The 23,932-nt window shown below is 47.4% G+C and overlaps 1 protein-coding gene and 1 long non-coding RNA gene across 3 annotated transcripts in view; one reads left to right on the top strand and one right to left on the bottom strand.

Annotated features, from left to right (window-relative positions):
* Positions 1–9,877, bottom strand: part of SLC2A6 (solute carrier family 2 member 6) — a 242,988-nt gene extending 233,111 nt beyond the window's left edge. Inside the window, exon 1 of the mRNA XM_069609468.1 lies at positions 9,550–9,877. Coding sequence (XP_069465569.1) covers positions 9,550–9,761 — 212 coding nt within the window. The 5' untranslated portion in view covers positions 9,762–9,877. The remainder of the gene's footprint in view (positions 1–9,549) is intronic.
* Positions 6,311–23,932, top strand: part of LOC138471704 (uncharacterized) — a 57,166-nt gene continuing 39,544 nt past the window's right edge. Inside the window, exons 1-2 of one of the 2 annotated variants that reach the window (XR_011268494.1) lie at positions 6,311–6,512; positions 19,588–19,771. This is a non-coding gene — a long non-coding RNA (uncharacterized lncRNA). Of the gene's footprint in view, positions 6,513–9,910; positions 9,997–19,587; positions 19,772–23,932 lie in introns of those variants that run through there. The other variant, XR_011268495.1, reaches the window with a different exon arrangement.

Genomic DNA, 23,932 nt, shown 5'->3' with positions numbered 1-23,932 from the left:
TCGGACTCCCGGGTGGATTCAGAGGGGACACAGACCCTTTACATACTACTCCCATGTTTACAACTCGTCCTTCAGAACAGATTTAATCCTAATTGAGGATGCTCTTAGGGATCAGATCTCCAGCTCCCGGGTAGACTCTGTCCCATGGTCTGACGGCGATTTGGTGAAGATAGAGTTGGGGAACTGGGCGGCAGGGTTACCACTGGAGAGATGAATGTGCAATGATGCCCTTCTTAAAAACAAAGAAATAGCACACGATTTACTCACGCAAGTAAAAGCCTACTTTGAATATAATGATACAGGGGATGTGGGAGACTAGGTCCTCTTTGGAGGGGTTTAAATCCACTATTCGGGGTGTACAAATTAAAATAGGTTCCCATAAGAAAAGGGGGAGACCAAGGCTAGAGGTGGAATTACATGGTAAATTAGCAGGAATTGTGTATTTATTTATTTATTTAAACTTTTATAACGTGCCACATGCTCAAAGGCCTCAGGGCCTCATTAGGCTGGTTTCCCAGGGGGGTCCCCCTTGTACTCTGGGGAGGCGAGTTAACTACAAAGTTATGAAACCCAACTGAAAACATTACTGGTTCAGGACGCTGAGAGGAAACTTTTATTTCTTAAACAGAAATATTATGAGAAGGAGGATAAAGCCAATAAAATACTGGCATGGAAACTAAAAGAGCAACGTAAAAGAAAAATGGTGAGTGAAATTAAGGGGCCTGGGCATTCTACGGTCCATGACGCAGAGGGTATTGGGGAACAATTCAGGGCCTTCTTTGAACACCTTTACTCTTCAGAGTATAGGGGGGGATGGCTCCCATATTACGGAGTTTCTTAGCGGTTTATCCATCCTGAATCTATCCGACAAGGTGGCGTTCACCCTGTAGGATCCAGTGGGGGTTGAGGAGGTGGAGACAACAATTAAAGGAATGAAAGGGGGTACTACACTAAGGGGTGACGGTTTCTCAGTGAGTTCTGCAAACAATATAGATCGACCCTAGCTCTGCACTTGACAAAGGTATTTAATGCAGTCCTTAAGGGTAAAGCCCTTCCGGATACAATGATGGGGCAATGATCATAGTCCTGCCTAAAGAGGGTACAGCTCTAGCTCAGTGTGCTTCTTATAGGCCAATCTCCCTACTGAACATTGATGTTAAAATTCTTGTGAAATTATTGGGAAAAAGATTAGAGGGGCTGCTGCCTACCCTAATTCAAGGAGACCAGGTGGGCTTTATATGGGGCAGACAGGGCACCGAGAACATCCAGAAAACTATAAACTTGATTCATGGGGTGAAGAAGTACTAGGAACATCAAACCTTGGTTACCATTGACTCGGAAAAGGCCTCCGATCGATTGGAATGGTGGTACATGATGGAAGTTCTAAAAAAGGCGGGGCTTCGGGGAAAACTTTAGTAGGTGGGTTGGGGCATTATATAATTCACTGACCGACTGTGCCCAGGTGAATGGGATACTTACTGAATCCTTCCGTTTATCCAGGGGCACATTCCAGGGTTGTCCCCTCTCCCCAATGTTATATGCCATGGACATGGAGCCCCTAGCTATCGCGATCAGATCTAATCTGGGCAGACAGTGGATCGCCTGTAGGGGGTGGAATTTTAACTTTCCTATTCTCGGACGTCATATTAGCCTACCTGTCTGACCCGCAGAACTCTCTCCCGGAGTTGATCTCATAGATTTCCCGCTTTGGATTTTTTTTGTTCGGCCTCAAAATTAACACAGAAAATTCTAGGGTGATGCCGATAAAGAGGGGGCAGTCTTGCCTTGATCTCGAAGAACAGATATGTGGTATGAAAATGGAAAGGAAGGATATAAAATACTTAGGGGTAACTAGTACGAGAGATCTTTCAAGATTGGAGAAAGCAAATTTGACCCCTATTTTGGACAAAATAAGATCTGACCTGAAAAGGTGGGAACCGACTGTACTGTCATGGTACAGCCGGATTACCACAGTAAAAATGAACATACTACCCCGTCTCCTTTACTTTTTTGTTTCTTTTCCAATGTGCAGCCCTTCTAGATTTTTTGGTGAATTAACTATGATGGTGGCCAATTTCATTTTGGGAAACAAGAAAGCGAGACTGAAGAGATCGTCCCTTACTCTCCGCAGAGGCCACAGGGTGTTTTGTCTTCCATATTTTCTGATTTATTACAAGGCCTCCCAGTTGAGGGTCATGTTAGAGCTCATGGTGGAGGATCAGAGCAATTTTTGGACATTCTTAGAAGACCTGGAGGCCCAGCCCAGGAAGGTGAGGGGTTAGCTGTGGGCCCTGTATAAAGATATTCTGCGTAATCTTAAAAGGTCCCAATCCCTGGGGTTGTTGTGGGCGATCAAGCGGAGAGGAAAGGCAACAGTGCTTTTGTCCTCATGGCCTTCTCCCCTGACACCGGCTTGAGGCCCACAGATAGGTCTGGACAAACAGAACTTCAAGAATTCCCAGCAATGGTCTGACTGCGGACTAGAACATGTGGGACTACTATTCTCTCGTGGAAACTTTAAAACCGAGGTGAACTGCAGACAAAGAGGCCTCACACAAAACTCACAGTCTTTGATTACTTGAGGCTGAAGGGTATACTCACGGCTCCCAGCTGGGATAACCATTTATCTACGGAACTTACCCCCTTTGAGAAAGCAATCATTCTGGCAATAAGTAGTAAGGGAATGGTATCAAGGTTATACAAAGTGGTCATTGTAGCAAGCCTCCAAGGAAGGCAAACCTTCATGAAAATCTGGGATGAGGTGGTGGGAGGGAAATTCCAGGGGAAGATTGGAAGCGGATATATAAAACATGCTTTCACAGGAACCTGTTTACAGCCATGATGGAACACAATTTCAAAATCCTTCCAGGATGGTATATAGACCCCCAAACATTTTCCTGGAAATCTCTCCCAAATGCCCTAGATCTTGCTGTCAGGTGGGATCCTTTATCTGGATGTGGTGGGAATGTCCAAAGGTACAAAACTTCTAGAGCGAGTTCCTGAGCTGGATCAAGGGATTGACTGGGGTAAAACTGGAACTAGACCTCCTTCACGTGCTCTTGGGCCTCCCAACAGCTGACAGATCCGAATACAGGCTGCCTAGACTAATAGAGGCAGCCTTGAGAGCCGCCAGAATTGCCATAGCCCAGACATGGAAGAGAGGGTCCTTCTGAAGAAAGTAGACTGTTAGCTAAAACTCAGAGACATAATGATCATGGAAAAACGTACTGCCGCGGTGTACGACCGTCTTGGCGAGTTTCAAGAGGAATGGAGCCCACTTATTGCCCAATGGGAGGGGGAGAGGTAAGAGGTTTGAAGGGGGAGGTAGGGGCTATGATCAGATTGAAGGTTAACCTAGGGTGGATACTGACATTAGAAGGGATGGAAAGTGGATGGTACGAGAGACAGTGGACCTTATAAATACGTGGAGAACGAAAATTGCAGAAGCCTTGGAATAGGAAAACAGTAATGAGGGTTGTATGGGCCACAAGGGGTTATATGGAATTGAGTGTACTCGGGGGGGGGGGGGTTGGGACTTGTGGTCACGCACAGGGTCCTGGTCTCCACTTAGAATTCAAATAAAGGATCAAGATGAAAGGTGCCCTTATTTACTGTATTGGGACACAACAGACACAACTTTTCAAGCATTACAAGATTATCTATGAGGAGTGTGGGGAGGAGTTTACATCATTGTTATTTGGTTGCTCTGAATGTTTGTAATGTTTTGTAATTGAACTAAAAATGCCAATAAAAATGAAAGTTTATAAAAAAAACGTCAAGCGTACCAGAACCCGACGGTGTTCCGAATACGTTGCTTAAAGATAACCCACATCTTTGGGCTGGATTACTGATGAGTCTGTTCGCCGAGGTTGAATCGAGTGGCACATACTCTGAAGGTTGGCGGCGTGCAGTACTTGTTCCAGTCTTAAAAAAAGGTGACGGATCCGATGCCGCTAACTACCGTCTTCTGCCTATGCCCGATTCCAGTCAGAAAATATTCGCAACGATACTGCTCAAAAGACTCACTGGATGGGCAGAAGACAATGGGATCCTAAGACCCTTCCAGACCGTCTTTAGGAAGACATACAACACCACTAATTATATCTGTGCCCTGCACTTCCTCATGGCCGTGGCTTTGGATAGACAAAAACAAAACCTATTTTGTTGCTTTGTGGATTTCAGTAAGGCTTTTGACCTGGTTGATCGTTCTTTGCTTTGGGCCAAGCTCGAGAAGTGGGGTATAGACGACACCGAATTCTCATATTTCATCAAAAGGCTGCATACCAACACCTCAGTTGCAATTCGCCTGAACCAGAGGGGAAGCCTCCGCAAGAATTTGACGATCAACTGGGGATTAAAGCAGGGGTGTGTATTGGCCCCCCTGCTATATAATCTATATGCTGCAGATATGAATAATGCACTCAGATCATCAGCACATATCTTTCCCCCAAAAATCAGTGGGGAGGTCGTACTGAGCATGACATATGCGGATGACGATGACACAATTATATTTGATAGCTCACCCCCTGGCCTGCAGCGCTCATTGGACGCTCTGGCCCAATATGCAGGAGAAAACCATATGGTAATAAATAGACCAAAGACAAATAGCATGTGTCTGGCTGGAAAAATACCAAAAGAACACCTTTTAAATGGAAGCTCAATGATAACAAACTAGACATCGTTGAAGAGCATCAATACTTGGCATTTCCTATAAAACGTAAACCTCCTAACCAATACTACGGCAACATCCTTATGCCCAAAATTAGGAGAAAGTGGTTGGCAGCAAAGCATTATATAGACAGTCAATGTGGACACAACACAGAAGGTATGCTAGAGATATATCGAGCGTGCATGAAACCGAGCTTGATGTACGGTCTAGAAGCTCTCCCACTGAAACAGGTAGCATGGCTGGACAAGGTTGAGGGCATAATCTTACGTTCCATCTCTAACCTTCTCTCAGCAGTCCCTGTGGAGGCTCTGTGACTGGAGTATGGCCTTGCATTACTTCCATCTATTTGGCACCTCAAACGAACTGCTCTACTGCAAATTGACGTCATCGTACGTCAATATCCAACATCTTAATGAAATTATTTGGGAAAACGAAAGTTGGTCAGGTAAAAAACAGATTCGTAGAGGAACTAAGGCAGCGCGCAGCCTCCCACCTAGTCAATCTACCTCTCCCTATGTCGCTCTTGCATAGTTCGGTTGTTGTTCAATCTACCCTACAGAAGCAATCGAAGCTATGGCACAGGATAAAAAGCAGTGATCATCTCTCTAAAAAAAAGAGATACAATGAATATTCCTACCAAGCCTTTATACCAGATACTCCTAGAACATATTTGAAAAAACTCTGCCCAAAGGACTTGAAACGTTATATTTTATGTCTTCGATTAAACATCCTGCATACCGCGGAGTACCATGGGGCTTGGAAGGGGCTATCGCTGGATGAGCGCGTGTGCCGGCTGTACTCCAAACGATTGGAGACCAGCCGTCTTTTGTTAACTGCTTTCCATGCTCCATGGCCTCTCTACTGGAAGAGCTATGAAGAATTTGTGAGCTGCAGTGATCACATCGAACTGAGCCAATTCTGGAGCACTCGAGTTGGTGCCGAATCGATGGTGATCATCGCCGCAGCCTACCACATCTGGAAGGAAGTACTGAAATGAACTGAGGGCAAATTAACATTATGATCTCAATAACTGGCTATGAGCAATTACATCTGAGAGAACAATGTCAGTCAAATGGTGAGCAAAGCTCTGATTATATGCTGAAACTGATCAATAGGAACCTGGACTTATGAGCTGGGTCATTCTCTCTCTTAATTGGGGTTTGGGTCTTCTTTCTCTTTTTAAATATGATTGGATACGTTTTTAATAATGTACGAATCTGTATACAAGTAAAAACTAGATGTAACAAAAATGTGTTTGTTCCTTCAAAACCAAATGCACAATGAAGTTTTTTTAAAAAACATTTCGGGTGGTGGGGGGTTGGGTGTAGCCTGATTAGCTGAATGGCATTGTGCCACTGGATGGATGGGTAGCTGGATAGATAGATGGATGGATAGCTGGATGGATGTCAGCTAGCCCTGGCCACTCTAGCAACCCGCAGCCTCCTCCTTTAACCTCAAGCCAAAGTAGAACAAGCCCAGAACCCCCCACCCTTTGCTCGCTTCTCCATAACTTGCTGGAATATGCATCGGGCAGAGTGCTAGATGCGACATGTCGCAAAGGCGAAGCATTTCTAGCCTAAAGCGGTACTTGCCAATAGAATGATAGGAAGTAGGAGGTTACAGCAGCCGGCTTCACATTGCACAATCGTTGGAAAGTCCGACCCAGCGTCTAGTGGCCGAACAACGAGCAGAGACCTGCGCCCGAGAAGCCCCGCCTCCTGCGCCATGTGCATGTGGTGTGTGTGGGGGCTGAGGCGGGGGCGGGGGTTTGCCAGGGAGCCACTGCAGCGAGTCATGTGAATCCTAACAGTTTACCTCGAAAGAAACGTGGGCGATAAACCCGGTAAGATATCTCAGCGTTCGCTTCATGTCCCGTTTGTGGTTTTCACCATAAAGTACAAAAAGTGATTTTATAACTTGCTGAAATCGGGTTCATAATTTTTGGTGAGTTTCCTAGTGCAAAGAAGTGCAAATTCCCACGTGCATGTATGAACGGCCAAAGACATGTGACCTGGATCCTTATGGACCTCATTTTAATGGGCCCCGTCGTTTGACGGTGGGGAGTTGTTACGTTAGCGCTGTAATGTAAACCAGTGGCCTGGGGTGGCACCTGCTACAATCTGATTGGCCACGCAGGTGCCACCCCATTATCCTCAACTAAGATCATCATGCGTGTGTGCTCTTACTTCATGCCCCCCCCTGCATAAGTCAGTGCCCCACTTGGCCCACCACGGCCAAAAGAGTTTGGACACGCCACTGATGTAAACAGCTCCTCTTCTACCACAAGTCGCTGTTGGTACAAGTGCCAACCGAGCCCCCCTACACCAGAGACGTCATTCCTGTATCTCCACACGGTGCTCCAAAACACCAAGAACTACAGATCCCACCAAATAGCTTTAGGTTGTTGATTATATAAAGGAACGACAGCACCAGGTGTAGGGCAACGAGAACTAATCGGACGGAACCTGACGGGCATAATCAATAGGTCAGTTTGTGGGTCTCGGCTGGTACTTGTACCAACAGCGACTTGCGCTAGAAGATCTTTTGCAAGCTTGTGAAGTGTCTTAATAGTTGTCACGTTTATTTTATTTCCCGAAAGAAAACAAAATCCTCACTATTTAACAGATACATGTAACTCGCACAGCCCACTCTCCACGTATGACTAACTACTTACGTTGAAATATAACCTTTACTGTTTCTAACCATACTGTAACTCACTATGCATGGCCTTCTTAGCGCTGTGATACCACTGGCTCTGGGCGCTACCAACAAATACAATAAATAAATAAATAAGATATATTCACTAACCCCACATCGTGACCAAATAAATAAATAAACAAACACACAAACAAACATCTATTCACTTACCCCACATTATGACCAGGTGTTTCTAAATATGTGGCAGGGGTGTCACATTTTGTCAGATTAGTAATGGCAGCCTCGGTTTCCTTTTTTTGTATAGTTTTCTGCGTGGCCTTTGTGCTAATGTGGTGATGTGTCATGAATGAAAGAACAGTACATTGTCTGTTGCCTCTCTCGGTGCTGTGTATTGTACTCCTTAGCTTTAGCACACATCCAGTTTAGGGTCCGTGGCCGAGGTGGATAAGGGAGGGGCAACCGATTTGCCTTGCTGTTCCGTGGTTACTTTGTTCCTTCCCAGAGGCGTTGCTAGGGGGGGGCTAAAGGGGCTATAACCCCTGGTCTTTTGGTTGTAGCCCCGGATAGAATCTCAGGAGCTACAACCAAAAGACTAGCTAGCCCCCAGTCACGACAGTTCCGACATTAGCGTAGCCCCGGGTCTTTTCCAGACCTAGCAACACCCCTGTTCCTTCCCCATATGAAACAGGCCCCCAGCATCAAAAAGTGGGAAGTAGCCGTAGTTTGGTACAAGGTACACAAGACTCCAATGCGTTATCGCCAGCATGAATTTCACATGCTGGCAAAAATGATTTCGTTTTAGCCGGCGGAAAATGTAAACCCGTTTGCTGTCCCAATCCGACTGCCAAAACTAAAATGTTCTCCACCTACCCACGCCACAAAAAGGTGTAAAACTAATTGCAAAGCTTTAATTCCTCGTTTTAACATAGGGCAAATCAACATTATGATCTCAATTTTGTGCGCTCCATGTGATTGTTTAAGAAAGAAATGTGTTCGGATTTGTTTTAATAATTGGACGGATTAAACCGTCTTTCCTCTTAAAATGACCCTTCTAGTCGTACTGTAAATGGGGCCTCCTGCTTTGCGTTGTACCAGATGTCAGCTCTTGTGCAGTCGTTTTGAGCCCCCAGCTCCACACACTCCACAGAGGGGCTGAGGATGGGGTGGACATCTAAATCATTGCCAGGTTCCCCTCTCATCTGCCCGCCTACACACCAAATCATTCTGGAGCTTCAAAGGTCATGGTAACTGTAGTTTCCCTTCTAGAAGACATATAAAGGGCTTTAAGTGGGCCGGAGCTAGCCAGAGCTGAGCACCACACTCTCCAAAAAGGGATTCCCGAGCAGGGGCCCACCTCTGCCTAGCCCCAGCCATGCTGACAGCTGAGGCAGCCTGTCTAGCCGAAGCGCTGCAGTTACATGGGCTGCCTGCATGTGTCAGCACTTCGGATTAGAAAAAGAAAATGCATTCCTGCCTTTTTCTTTTTTCTAAACCGAAGTCTTAGCACCTGCAAGCAGCTTGTGTAACCGTGCACTTCGGCTACACGGGCTGCTTGGTGTCTCTGTACTCAGTAACAGAAGGAGGGCTGGACTGCCCAGCTCTTCTTTTGTTTCCAAGTAAATACTCATCACGCAGCATGAAGCACCTTGTGATGACTTTACTCAAAAACAAAAGGAAAGCTGGGCAGTCCAGCCCTCCATCTGTTTCTGAGTACAGAGCCATCAGCAGCAGGCAGCCCATTCTTTCAAGGGACCCGTGGTTAAATTGTTGCACCGCAGGGTTCCTTGAATGAAAGGGCTGCCTGCGGCTTGCGAGCTGGGGCACACTCGTGTCACACTTTTGGTGCACCCAGGCCCTTATTTTGTTTAAAAGAACCGCACGACGCTTAACCACAGGACCACTGCATGTCTGGCCAAGATGTCTATGAAATTGCTTGTTAGGACAGTACTCTATGGACAATATTTAAGTACAGTCTTTATACGTTTAAATAGTGTGCTCCGTTTAATGGCAGCATTAAAGGAAATGAAACTCTTCTCTCATGGGTTACTTTTTCCAGGGGCTCAATTAACCTCTCCTGAAAGATCACAATTTAATTTGTGTTGGGGAGGGTTGAGAAAAACACCCCTCTCTCGTGGCTGGTGGGGTACCCCAGTAAGTAATTGCCATTTCCAGCACTGTGACTGTGCTCTCGACCCTGTCACCCGCAGCAGCAGGCCTCTTACCGGACATATCGCTTCTCGGCCTCTCTGGCCTCTTTGTGGGAGAAGGTTTTGTAGTGCGGCCGTGGAGTGTCGCCGTCCAGCAGCGGCCGGGTTCTTGGCGTCTCATCCCTGTCCCTGATGAGTGGCCGGGTTCTTGGCGTCTCATCCCTGTCCCTGATGAGTGGCCGGGTTCTTGGCGTCTCATCCCTGCCCCTGATGAGTGGCCGGTCCATGTTCTGCCTGGTCCACCCTTGAGCACGCTGGCTGGAGAGGGAAGTTGGCTCCGAGGCAGTGTCTGTATGTAGCGCTGTCCCACCACTGTTTCGAAGCTTGCGGGAAGTGATTTCCCCTCACAATGACGGGGAGTGGGGGCGAGAGGGGGTGTCGTCTCCGAGAGAAGGGCCGGGGTTTGGCAATGCTGGAATCTACATGCAGCCGCAGAACATGACAACTCGTTCAGCACAGCAGGTACAAATGAAAGCAAAACCGCACTGTTCGTGTAATGTGCTTGTCTCCTTTGATAGATTGCACGCGGAGGGTCAGGAGTCATTTTACGCAAGCGGATATAGCACGGAGGGGACCCGCTCCGCGCACTTTCGGGCAGAAGGTCCACTGTAAAAGTCGCCAAGATTTTTCCCCACTCCGTTTCAGAAAATGTGTACATTCCTCCCGCATTTAACGATTCCTGGACGGTGGCATTTACAAAGGATGCCAATGGAATCTGCCTGCTTTTACCGGATGGCACCAGCAGGCGGATTCCGGTGGATTCCACGGTTTTAGCGCCAGCGTGATTATCCGATGCTGGCGGTATCGCGGGCGGATTACAAAAACTGGCGGACCTGGGAGGTTCATTCTCCTTCACAAATCTGCCAGCCACATCCAGGAATTTCCTGTTAATAGGGGAAAAAGTGGTGGGACAAGTTTACCACCACATTTTCGAACCCGCAGGACTTAAACGAGTGCACTCTTACATGCTGGTAGCATACGAGTGAGGTGTCCATGTTTTACAGCTCACCAAATTCTCATTCAAATTCCTCCACGGCTGCCCTTTACGCCCGAATAATCAGCCAATAACATCTGTATAAGGCAGAGAAACCGAGCAGATTTAAAATACGACTTTACCGCCTTACCTTTCTGCCTCAAATCAGCACTGTGAAAAGGGGTCTACTTGGGACAACACTGTGTCATGTTGTGAATACAGGGCCATGCACCCTCTCGCATCGTTGTATGAGAAGGCCCTTTTCGGGTCGAGTTCAGGAAATGACGTTGGGTTAGGGATATTACAGCTGTTTTTCCGTTGACTTTTGCTCCTATTAGTAGGACCTAATCAGAGCACATACTATTCATGACAATAAGAAAACAAAACAAAAAGGCCAAATCAGTCATGCCATGCCAGCCTGCCCCTGCAACAATCCACACGCGTGGCAATTTAGCGATTAGGATAGCCCGTACACCGCAGTTCAAACAGTCCCGGTTTTCCGGGAATTTGGAAGAAGCAGCACGTTCCCCTCTCTCGCAACTGAGCCAATGACAGACAATCCTCGCCTAAGCACAGATGGCCCAACCACAGCAGCCCCCTCAGCCTGCACCTATGCTGCCCAGGACAGCAAAACACCCAGGCTGTCCCAAGACCTCACTGGAGCTCCTTGCCACCTGGACCTGCCCAGCCTCCAGGCTGAAATCAAGCACTGCATGGAACCAGTAACAAGAACCCTGCCTCCCCGTTACCCTGCCTCCCTGTTACCCTGCCTCCCTGTTGAATCTCCTGGCTCCCTGTTACCCTGCCTCCCTGTTAAATCTCCCGCCTCCCTGTTGAATCTCATGCCTCCCTGTTACCCTGGGTCCCTATTACCCTGCCTCCCTGTTGAACCTCCTGCCCCCTTGTTACCCTGCCTCCCTGTTACCTTGCCTCCCTGTTGAATCTCCTGCCTCCCTGTTGAATCTCCTGCCTCCCTGTTGAATCTCATGCCTCCATGTTACCCTGGCTCCCTATTACCCTGCCTCCCTGTTGAATCTCCTGCCTCCTTGTTACCCTGCCTCCCTGTTACCCTGCCTCCCTGTTGAATCTCCTGCCTCCCTGTTGAATCTCCTGCCTCCCTGTTGAATCTCCTGCCTCCCTGTTACCCTGCCTCCCTGTTGAATCTCCTGCCTCCCTGTTGAATCTCCTGCCTCCCTGTTGAATCTCCTGCCTCCCTGTATCCCTGCCTCCCTGTTGAATCTCCTGCCTCCCTGTTGAATCTCCTGCCTCCGTTACCCTGCCTCCCTGTTATCCAGCCTCCTTGTTGAATCTCCTGCCTCCCTGTTGATTCTTCTCACATTGCCACAGGCACATTTCAGCACACTGTAGCCCTGGTGCAGCCCCCCACATCCTCTCCCAAGTGCTGTCTGCTCTGATGAGGTGAAGGCCGCTTTCATTCCCCACCAATCCTGTGGCCCTCCATCAATGTGGAGGCGGTCTGTGACCCTGGCTCAGAAACACCCGCCAACCATCATGGAGGGATTATCTCTAATTAAATAATTAATCATCTGTAAAGCGCTGCTGGGTATGAACAGAATTCCACACCACCTCTCTAATGTATCCCATTACACCCCCTCCCCTGCCCCCGGCATGGGACCCTAACTCGCACTAGTGTCAGTGGCGTAACACAAAATCAGGGGGCCCCACTGCGAGCCATGCTGAGGGCCCCCCCGCCCCAACTCGGCAACAAATCACTGGTGTCGCGCCTCACTATGGGCTGGCATAGATTATCATGCTTGCGCAATACGCGCAAACGTGCTGCTGAAAGGATATGCTGCACAGTGCACTAGGAGAAAGATATAAATATGTGTTTTATTGTGATATACAGCACACTTTCTGAGAAAAATTGGCTAAAAAGCCAGAGTGTTTGCAATTGTTTTGTAGGGTAACACCAATCCAATAGATGCAAGTCACCAACAGTGCACAGGAACATTCATGCTTTGCTATTAAAAATGCCATGCCACAATGAAAACATGTCCAACTGGCTGCACAATGTAGACCAGTGTAGACATATAATAACATTACAGTAAAGCATGCCAGGCCACATTTAGACATTCCTAGACTGGTTGCACCAAAATGCCAATCGAAGCAATTACACTCATCAAGAAGAGAACACACATTCAAGCCTGTGTCTCTGTGGCCTCTAACAATGCGGCCAAACTCTTTAAAATGTGAAAGGAACTGGTCAATCCTGTTGCAGTCTTTACCTCTCCTGTTCCCTTCCAGGCCCTCTGTATGGCTCTGTCCTCTCACTTCTCCGCTTAAACTCAGGACATCCTGTCCTCCTTCTCCTCTTCCTCTCCCTAGCCTTCTTCCTCTTCCTCTCTCGGACCTCCTTAGGCTATCTCTACCTCTCTTCCTCCTTTCTCCTCTTTCTCTCTGACAACACCTGACAAGGTTTCTAGACAAGCCTGATCTATGAAAGTGTCATCCAAACAGGTGCTCCCCTGCTCCTCCAGAACCAGGACCATATTGACACCCTCGCTCCAGCCTTGGCCGATTTCTGTAATCACTCTTTTGCCACTGGAACGTTCCCCTCTCCCCTTAACCACTCCCTTATGCACCCACTCCTCAAGAAGCGTCTGCTGATCCTGCCTGCCCGACAAACTATCGCCCAATCACCATCACCCCTTTCCTGGGCAAACTGTTGGATAAGCTGGCCATCTCCCAGCTTACTCTCCACACAGAATCTGTTGGTTGTCTCCATGACCTTCAGTCTGGCTTCAGAGCTGACAGAGTCACGGAAACTGCTCTCCTGAACACCTGTGAAGATCTGCTCTCCAACCTTGATTCCAGCATTCCTTCTGTCCTCATCCTCATTGATCTTTCCTCTGCTTTCGACACGGTCACCCACGCCATCCTGATCAATCGACTCCATGAGAACCTGGGCATCACGGATCAGTCCCTTGAGTGGCTGACCTCCTTCCCCTTGAACAGCCCCTGCCAGGTCCAATTTGATCACTCTCTCTCTGCTATATCCTCTCACCTTGGTTTTTCAACCTCTACTTGGCCCCTTTGTCCCACCTGATCTCTACCTTCTCCTCTAACTTCCAGTGTTATGCGGATGACACTCCTCTTTCCTTCAGGTTCCCCTCAGACTCCTCTCCTCTCTCGCTCTTTCCTGACTGTCTATCTGCGATTCAGGATTGTTGTGCCTCCAACTATCTCTGCTTTAATGTCAGTAAGATGGAGATCCTTCTCATTTGGACTCCTGCACCTGCTTTCCCTCTCTCACTCTGGCCGTCCGCCTTGGGCCCTCTTCCTTCGCCTTCCTGTGAGGCAAACAACCTTGGTGTCATCTTTGACTCTACTCTCTCTTTCTCTCCTCACATCTCGGACGTCGCCAAGAAGTCCCATTAGCAGCTGCACCTCCTCAAAGGGACTCTTCCCTTTCTCACTTTCCCCCAGAAGCTCACTGTCGCCAGAGCCCTGGTTCTCTCTAGGCTGGACTACAGCAACAGCTACTTTATCAATCTGCCTTCCTCTACTGTCCACCCTCTGCAACTAATCCAGAACAGGACTGCAAGACTTATCCTTGGCCTCAAGCCCAGGGATCGTATCTCTCCAGCCCTGAAATCTCTCCACTGGCTCCCACTTGCTGCAAGGATCAAGTTCAAGACCCTTTGCATTGTCCACAAGGCTTCCTGGGCCTGGGGCCCGCACTACATCCAACGCTCTTTTCCAAAATATCTTCCTTCTCGAGTCCTTCGCTCAGCTACCTACAACTCTCTAAGGTTTAGATCTTCTCTAGGCAGAGGGTGGGGGGTAGATCTCTCTCCTCTGAAGGTGCCTCCCTCTGGAATAGCCTCCCTGCCCCTCTCAAACTTGAGCCGGACCACCTGATGGTCCGGAAGCAGCTCTAAACTTTCCTCTTCTCTGCTTTCTCTCTCTCCCTCCCCTACCTGACCTACCTGTCTGCTGTACCGACTGGTTGCTTGGCTACCCTCAGAGTCTCACTAAGTCCAGCCACTTTCTTGATCAGTCACCCTTGCACTGCCTCTGGGCCTACCACGCACTTAGGGACTGTAACTGTAACCCTACAGTCCCTTGTTCTCCTTGAACTACCAAGAGCCCCGCTGCCCTGGCTGCAATTACTTAGAGCATTGCTGCCCTGTTTTTCCCTCCCCTCTCCCTTGCAATTCCCCCCTCCCTTTCCCCTTGCACCTCTCGTTCTCGCACTTGCACAATCTGAATGACACAAGGCCTAGTAAGATTGTTTGTCTTGTCCTCCCTCTATCTTCCCTCACTTGTCTTGTCGCGCCTAGAAACACCTGTGTACAGGTGCGTTATAAATGACTTGTATCATATAATTTGATCACAGATGCCCAGAGAAATATACAATGCTGCAGTAAGAAATGGGTAGACTGGCAGCACACAAATGGCAGTCTAGCCAGGTAATTCACTTAGCAGGACTGCTTTTTCAGAAATGCCCAGTTAAAAAAAGTCATACCAAACTGAGGAATGACTAGACTGGTTGCACCAAAATGCCTCTCTGGCCACTAATACCACATATCATGCCTGCTTAGTCTGGACATGGACAGCCATTATGATTTGTTGCACAATCCTGCCCCCCCACACATCCCCTCTCCCTCCCAACCCTACCCCAACCTCCAAAATCAGCTCCTGGGCCCAGAATTACCTTCACATCCCTCTTCCTTGTCCCAGAGCTTACGTATGAGGCTCTTTGCCTCATAGGTAAGTACTGGGATGAGGAAGAGTGGGACTTGGAGTAATGAAGATTACAGGTAGCTAAGTCAGGCATTACCTCCATGTACCTCTACCTCACCCAAGTACTTGTGTATGAGGCAGCGTGCCTTATACACAAGTACTGTCTCAGACACACTGGGACGAGGAAGAATAGGGCTAGGAGTAATAAGTAATCAAGGCCTTAAACACAAGTATTGTTGCAACACCATTAAGTTGACTGGGATTCAGCACTCCCTCCCCCCCTGAAATTTTGGGCTATGTTGACTCGACCTGACTGACCTTCAGAGCAGTTGCCAGACAGAACAGGACACAGATGTTAAATGGCACCTGGGTTTTGCTGTTAACAAGAGCCCAGCAATTACTGACATAAATCATTTCACTATTAGTACCTGTATTCAAATGCCACATTTTTTAGGCAATTGAAAACGTGATGTGGGTTTAATACTTGCATGCCAGGGGAGTGATTGGAAGAGTAGTGGGGGAACAGGAGACCACTCATTCTCACAGCAGTCCATAAGTGGGTGCTTTCAACCTTAAAGGAGAGAGTTAACTGCTTGTAACATTGAAGCTGCACAAGAATAGTCTCAGTAAAATGCATAAAGAAATGAGATGCCCCCAAACAAATAAGTTTGCCCCTCCCCCACCGCAAATGACGTTAGCGCCTCTCCCAACATTTGAAGGGTTAGCCCCCGAAATGTAGGTTTTGTTGCACCCCTGAATGCAAGCACACACACCATTCACCATATACACACACACACACACACACCCCCAGCCATCCATACATTTAAGTGTGCATTCTTTCACCTTACAGGCACACCCAGGCAGCCATCCATACATTTAAGTGTGCAGCCTTTCACCATACAGGCACACCCAGGTAGCCATCCATACATTTAAGTGTGCACCCTTTCACCATACAGGCACACCCAGGTAGCCACCAGTACATTTAAGCGTGCACCCTTTCCCCATACACTCACACAGTCAGCCAGCTATACATTTAAGTGTGAACCCTTTCCCCATACAGGCTCGCTCAGGCAGCCACCCGTACATTAAAGTGTGCACCCTTTCACCACACACTCACACATGCACATGTCATGGGGTTGAGTGGAGCCCTAATACTTCAAAATTAAATCGGGCCTCATTACAACTATGCCGGTCTGGAAACACCGGTGCCGGTAAGTTTACCGGCACCGTTGTTTCCAGACTGGCATAATTCAGCTCTGCGGGTGGTTGCCGACCCGCCCGGCAGGTCAGACCTGCCGGGCAGAACGGCACCCACCCGCAGAGTTTTCACAGAAGCACCAGCACCGTTATTAATATGCTGGTGCTTCTTTTGTCCCCATTCCCATAGAGTCCGTTGTAAATGGGGACTTACCATTTGCCGGCGCCTGACTTCCCGGATCGCGGGGGTTGTAATCACCCAGTGTTACCGGGAAGTTGGGCACCAGTAAATTATTACGGGTCTGGCGGCAACCTGACGGTAGCACCGGCACGGTTACCGCCAAACCCGTAATGAGGCCCTCTGACTTCATAGAGAAATTATTTCCGTTAAGGAGCAAACCATAACGGAAATAATTTCTTTGTAAAGGCAGAGTGACTTCAAAAATGAACTATTTCTTTTTGAAGTCATAGGGCTCCCCCAACCCATGACATGGAGACCTCCAGCCTGGGGTCTTCCATGCCATGGGGAGGGCTGTGCCCTCAGACTTCAAAAAGAATGTTTCTTTTTGTAGTCTCTCTGCCTTCATAAAGAAGTGATTTCTGTTGCAGAAATCATTTCTTTATGAATGCAGAGTAAATTCAAAAAGAAAAAATATATTTTTTGGGAAACATATATATATATATATATATATATATATATATATATATATATATATATATATTTTCCTCCAGTGGGGCCCCCTCCCAGGACATGTGCTGGCGTGGACCCCGCACCGCAGGGGCTGCGGGGGCCCCTGTCACGCCAGTGACCAGTGTACATACATCTGGGTAACATCATGCAGAGGCGATGGGGCCCACATGGCTGTCATGACCGTGGCGCACGTGGAACATATTGCGCTGGGCCTCACGCTGCCGGGGATGTGTGCTTTTCACTTGACATGTTTTCTGGAACATAGTACTACGGTCAGAGCATTTGAGAACCTCCCCTTCCAGTAGCCCCCTGTGCTGAGGCAACACCCCCCACCCAAGCAGCAATCCTTAAAATAAGTAGAGTGACCAATGACCCCACTCTGGGGGCACACAGTTGACTCTGTTCTAGAGAGGCGGCTGTCTGTACCTCTGTGGAGTGGAAGTACGGCAGTGTGAAATGTCATACATGGAGTTTCCTCCAGGCGTATCAAGGAAGCGTGCATTTCTGGGAGCAAAGGTGGGCATGTAAGCTGTATTTAATATGTAGCAATAAAACATGCCTTGTAGGGCATGGACTAACGTAAAACAGCAAAACATGCAGATGGCTGCCTACACTTGCCACACCATGGCGGCACCATGGAAAATGGGGCTTTCCTATAGAATTATGCATCGGGATAGCGACAGGCAGGATGGGGCGTGTGTGTCACGTGAAGCCAGTGACCTGGCCTATTGCAGAACAGAAGCGTATGCCTCTGTCATATCAAGGAAGCAAACGAGTTGCCCTATGCGCACTGCCCCAGGAGTCAGGGACTGCAATGCTGCTTTCCTTCAACAATCAATTCTGCAGTAAAAGTCCCAGAATGCAAAGGCAGCACCTGGTCACGGGAGGATAGCTTAGGGGCAACATGCTCGCCTTGGAAACAAGACTATACGGCCTAACATAGGTTCGACCCCAACACAGGTTCGATCCCCGGGTCCGTGCTTAGAAACCTCTGGGTATTAAGCGTGTTATAAATAACCTATCATATCATATCACATAAAACAAGCGCGGCATGAATCACAATGGGCACGTTGGCATGCATGCAGAGGGTTTGCTGAAGTCAGATGTGTGGCTACCCCGGTCCAGGAGGCACATGGCACTTGCGTCCATGCTGGGCTAAGAGTAGAGTGTCGCTAGGGTACTCGTAGGGACATGCACATGCAAGCACACGTATCCGCTTGGATGTAGGGATGCTGTAGCCTGGAACACTTGGTCACATGTGAGTTCACTTCTTCTGGGCCAGGGACAGCCACCTAGGCAAGGGGAGATCGTCACGAGGCATGACACCTCAACATTAACACAGATTCCATACCGCTCAGGAAAGGTAAACACATCACTTCGTCCATCACCGCAAAATTGCAACCATGCATGTTGCTGTGCCCTACACATGCAAACCTGCCCCTTAGCACATATTTGGGGCTTACCTGTCCTCTGTGCATTGCTGAGAACGGACAGTGTCATGTTGCAAGGGTACAGTCACTGAAATACACATTACATGAAACTATGACTATTCGGGGACTCCATCCACCACACATTCTGAAGTACCAGGAGGAACCTCACACCCGTCTCTTTGCTCGCCAGGTCAAGCTGGATACCCCATCCAGACTTGGCATAAGCCGCTAGTGAACCCCGGGCAGCACCACCACGATTCAAGTCATGGCTGCATCCGCAACCCCACCCCCACTGAGTACAATAGAGGCAGTTCCTGGTGGAAATATATAATTTTCGATTTTAGTTATTAGGTGTCTGAGTCAATCTGTCAAACTGGATATTAAATTATGCCTCCTATTGTAACGATTGTATGTATATTGGCCTACGCCAAGTCGCTTAAAACTGTACGCGAATAACTCTCTACGGCAAGGTCTTGACCTTAGAAATTGATGTAAGCTGCCATCTTGAATCAAGCCGCCATTTTAAGTTCTCTTGCTGTGTAAAAGTCACCCTGTACATCAAAATGGTGGATGATGCCATTCCGAACAGAATCTAGTCATCATGATCTCAGTACAGCTAATGTATAACTTGCCTGCAGGCCACTTGTTAGGGTCGCAAACTGAGACCTTGTCCTTCTGTTGACCTGTGTGTAAATGGATTACCTGTATCAACGGAACTGATCTATGCGCATACTGATGTATATATTAAAAGTTGACCTGGCAGAGACCCTAGACCAGTAATACATTCATGGAATGGTTAACCCACGAAGGGGTTGGACAAAAGGCTGGAGAAATGTATAAAAGCCTGATTGTCCCAATGTACAGTCTCTCACTCAATACATCGAACCCCGTTGAAGTTTGTTGTGTTGTACTGAGGGCCGATAGCTATCCGATCTGTCATTGACTTTGTCACTGCTTGACCTTAAAATAAAGTACTTTGTATGTTCCTTTGTAACCAGTGTTTGGCGTGTTTCCTTTGGGCTTCCCGGCCTCATATTATTTTTCTGTTTTCACAGTTGGCGCCTGATCGGACGGTGTGATACTACGGGCCCGACTGAATGAGACGCGACACCTCTACAGCGCTGCACGATCCGATCCTTGGATGATAGCCGTGTGGTCTGAGACGGCATCTTGACGAGGGTCCACTTTTGAGGCAGGCAGATTTGCCGAAATCACCAAACACAAGGTAACATTCGTTAGGTAAGTTCTTTGATAAACCGTACGGTCCTCCTTAGGTTTGGTCAGGTGAGTCGTGACCCGACTCTTAATTTAACCCTGACAGTTTGAATTTGGCGCATTGTATCTGCAGACACAATTATTGACCAGGTAACACCAAGTATTTGAGAAATGCCTGGGAAATTGTCTAGCTGCTTTAGGGCATTATTCCGCAGCGATCGACAATCTTTGGAATTTAGCCGCCCGGCACCACAGGAGGGGTCGCCGGCGTTTACTATGTATTGTAAGCATGGCATTGGAAGTGTAGTATTTAATGATATTTGGCACAGACAAACCAGACATGCCTCTGAACTTCAGTGGCCAATCAATGGTAGTTTTGAGATCCCTCGTATTGAATACTTAGAGTCGGTCTTGTTAAAGAAAAAGGCCAGACCCGCAGCATTTGATGTTCTGCAGAATTGGAAAAAAGAAGCGTTGCAGCAGCTTAAGAGTAGGGAAAAAAATGCACGCCGTCATAAAACGAATGCTGAAAAGGCGTTGTTATATGATCAGGACAAACAGTTTGAGTCAGTTAGGGATATGGATAGGGCTTTCTCACTCCGTATTCAGAAAATCTATCCTTCTAAAGACCTTCATGTTTCTGACGAGTTTCTTGACAAATTGTTAAACGAGCGAAGGCTTGGTGCCTCTGCACCACCTCCGTATGATCCTCTTCCTGTTGCTTTTCCTCTTCCTGCTGTTATTCCTGCTCTCCCTGCTCAACCTGCTGTTCCTATTTTTCCGGCTGTTGTTCCTCTGCCTGCTCTACCACTTCTTCCCATTGCACCAGTAATAACACCTGCATTGAATCTGCCTGCACCTCCACTCCCGAGTGGTTCCGAACTGACTATAGTTGATCGAGGTGCGGGGTCGAAGGTTGTTACTCGTAACACTGTCCCTGTAGATAAGAAGCGGGATTTGTTTGCATGGGCTAAGCATTGTATGGAGAGAGATGATCGAGCTAATGTTTTTGCCACACTGTCTAATATGGATCATTTTCCTGAGAAAAATGTTTTCATTGAAGGTTTAGGGATAGGCAATTTATGTGTAATGTGGGGTAAATTAAATAATGCGGATTTCCCACAAGGGCTGAGGGATCTGAATACTTTAGCACTTTCAAGAGACACTGTGGAGAAAGTACATGAGCATGTCGAGAGGTTATTTGAGTATAGGAGAGATTTGGAAAAGTTACGGAATGAGGATGACGAAGAAGAGAGTATGTATGTACAGAAACAATTTCTTCCGTGTCGTAAATGGGCATCTGAGGAAGCGCAAATTTGTACAAAAGATGCGATTAGATGGAATTCGGATTTATCGATAATTCCAGTTGAGGTATATGACACATACAGTCAATATACGCTAGAAATGCAGAGGAAGGTGATTCAGGTTATGGTAGAGTACCTGCAGTATGAATATGTGAGGGAGAAGGTTAGTTGTCCCACAGAGTTACTGGGTATTTATAAGAGAGCTTTTTCACTTGACACTTCTTCGACTGCTTTAGAACTCGACTTAGCTCTGTTGCTTAGTAAGCATTCGGAGCTGCCTTTATCTCAGTTGCCTATGAGAGAGGTACCTCCGACATTTGTCCCAAAAGTTGAGATTCCTGCTAATGTTGCAGCGGGTACAGCTGCTGTGGACATTCCCGCACATTATGTATTGCAGTTTGTTCACGTCCCGTTTTCGCGACAGGAAGTGAACACTATTAGGCAATCTATTCCCGACATTAGGAAAAATCCGACAGGATTCTATAAAGAGATAGAGTCCGTCTTGCAGTCCTCAATGTTCAACCTAGGCGATATTGACTTGCTATTCCCTGTACTCCTGCCCGTAGATTTGTGGAAGCAGGTTAGAACAATAGATGATGCACATGGGTTGGGAGACACGTGGGCTAATATAACTAGGCTTGACGGGGAAAGGCCAGCTGGTGAGAGACCGCCTCAGGTGACACTTACTTTGCCTGACAGAATCATTGCAAAATTAAAAACTATAATTCCCGAAAAAAGAATTATTTGGGACAAGCTTACCACCTGTGTCCAAGGAAAATCTGAGGGTGCCACCGAGTTCTTTAATCGGTTCGAACAAGTATTCTCGGACTTCAGTGGACAGCATTTAGGCACAGAGTCTGGGAAAAGGTTATTTGTGGACACATTCGTGCGTGGATTACTGCCTGACATCCAGTCACGGATTATGTCTTCCGAGAACGCTTGGCAGGCGAAATCCCAATCAGAAGTACTGCACATGGCTCAGTACTACGAGAACCGTGTCAATAATGAAAAAGATAGAGTCAAGAAGAGAAAAGGAGACTTAAAGACTAAAGTATTGTTACAACAAATTGTTAGAGGCCCAATAGGGGGTAGTTCGCAGATTAGAGTTCAATATGTTCCACAAGGGAACGTGCCCTTGGGTCCTGTGAACATTAACCAGTCTGCCTATTGTCGCCAGGAGGGTCATTGGCGTGCACAATGCCCCGTCCTTCGAAAGAGGTCGAATAACACATTTGGGAGTATGGGTAGACGACCCAGAGGTCGCCCCGGTGTGGGGGGCCTTGGTAGAGGTCCTCAGCAACCTTTTTCACAGGACAATCAGACTTCGAGTGTGGATACTAGAAACATATTCAATCACCCTTCTGCTGCTTACCTCTCTGAGGAGCTTCCTCAGAGAGGATTCTGTTTCGTTAGGATTGCCTGAAGCAGGGTTTGGATCCTACACCTATTCCCATTAGTCAGAAAGGTCCCTACGTTGAAATGGTAGTGGGAAATAGGAAACATCAGTTCTTGATAGACACTGGAGCACAGAAGTGCTCCATTGATCATTCTCGGGTTCCAAACATTCCACTGTCAGGGCAAACCAATTTCTCCGTAGGGTTTTCTGGCACACCAGTCGTTTGTCCGGTTTCTTCACCGGTACCTATTTCTTTGGGTCCCTTTACGGACCACAGTCCATTTCTTTTGAGTTCGAATTGTGGAGAAACTTTGTTGGGGTTGAATTTGTTGAAGGAATTAAATGCGGTAATTCATTGTTTGTCTGATGGAGTGCGTTTGACGATTTCACCACAGCAGTTTTCTGTTTCACAATTTTTGACTAGACCTTTGCCACCAGAATTCAGTAATGTACCAGAATGTTTATGGGCAATTGACGACAATGATGTCGGTGTTCTACAGATTGAGCCTGTTAAAATAGTTTTGAAACATGGTATTAAGCTGCCACGCATCCCGCAGTATAAGATCTCAGTTGAAGGTGAGTGAGCTTTGAAGAGCATTGTTTCCGATTTTGTGCATCGTGGGGTGATTGAGATTACAGGAAGTTTGTGCAATAGTCCGATTTTACCCGTGTACAAAAAAGGCGATAATGCCATTCCGTTTCATTTTATAATTGATTTGCGTGCCATCAATAGAGTTGTCGCTCTGCAATTTCCAATTGTGCCTGATGTGACGACAATATTAACTATGATTCCAGCTATGGCTTCTAACTTCAGTGTTGTGGACCTGAAGAATGCTTTGTTCTATACACTAGGACAGTAGATATTTGTTCGCGTTCACCTTAGGGGGACGCTCGTTCACATTTACTCGTGCACCTCAAGGTTACACCGAGTCCTAGCATTTATAGTAGGGCCTTGAAAGAACAGCTTGATACTCTTGAATTACCTCCTACTTGTACGCTGCTTTAGTATGTTGACGACTTGCTTTAGCAGCAGATTCTGAGAGCTCTTGTAAAGAGGGCACTGTATTGTTGCTCATCCATCTAGCTAAGCATGGTCACAAAGCTTCGCTTAAAAAGTTTCAATATTGTTGCCCGGAGGTCGCCTATTTAGTCTACCTACTGTCAAAGGAGGGAAGAAGATTGACACCTGAAAGAATAAAACACATTTCTGGCATGTCTATCCCAAATACACAGAAGGAAGTCAGAGCCTTAATAGGTATGGCTTCTTACTGTAGGTTATGGATCCCGAACTTTTCACTAGTGATAAAACCGATGTTGGCCTTGACAAGGAAGGGCATTTCTTCGCCACTGCCATGGAAATCGGAACATCAACAATCATTTGAGCTTTTCAAGACTGTATTGTGCTCTGCACCGGTTTTGGGTACACCAAATTACAACAAGGCCTTTGTGTTGTTTGTGCATGAATGTGATGGATGTGCTTTGGCT

The sequence above is a fragment of the Ambystoma mexicanum genome, chromosome 8 (genome assembly GCF_040938575.1).
Source record: "Ambystoma mexicanum isolate Mex_15411 chromosome 8, UKY_AmexF1_1, whole genome shotgun sequence".
Lineage (NCBI taxonomy): Eukaryota > Metazoa > Chordata > Amphibia > Caudata > Ambystomatidae > Ambystoma > Ambystoma mexicanum.
The sequence above is the reverse complement of the archived record's forward strand: the minus strand, read 5'-3'. Positions and strand labels throughout refer to the sequence as shown.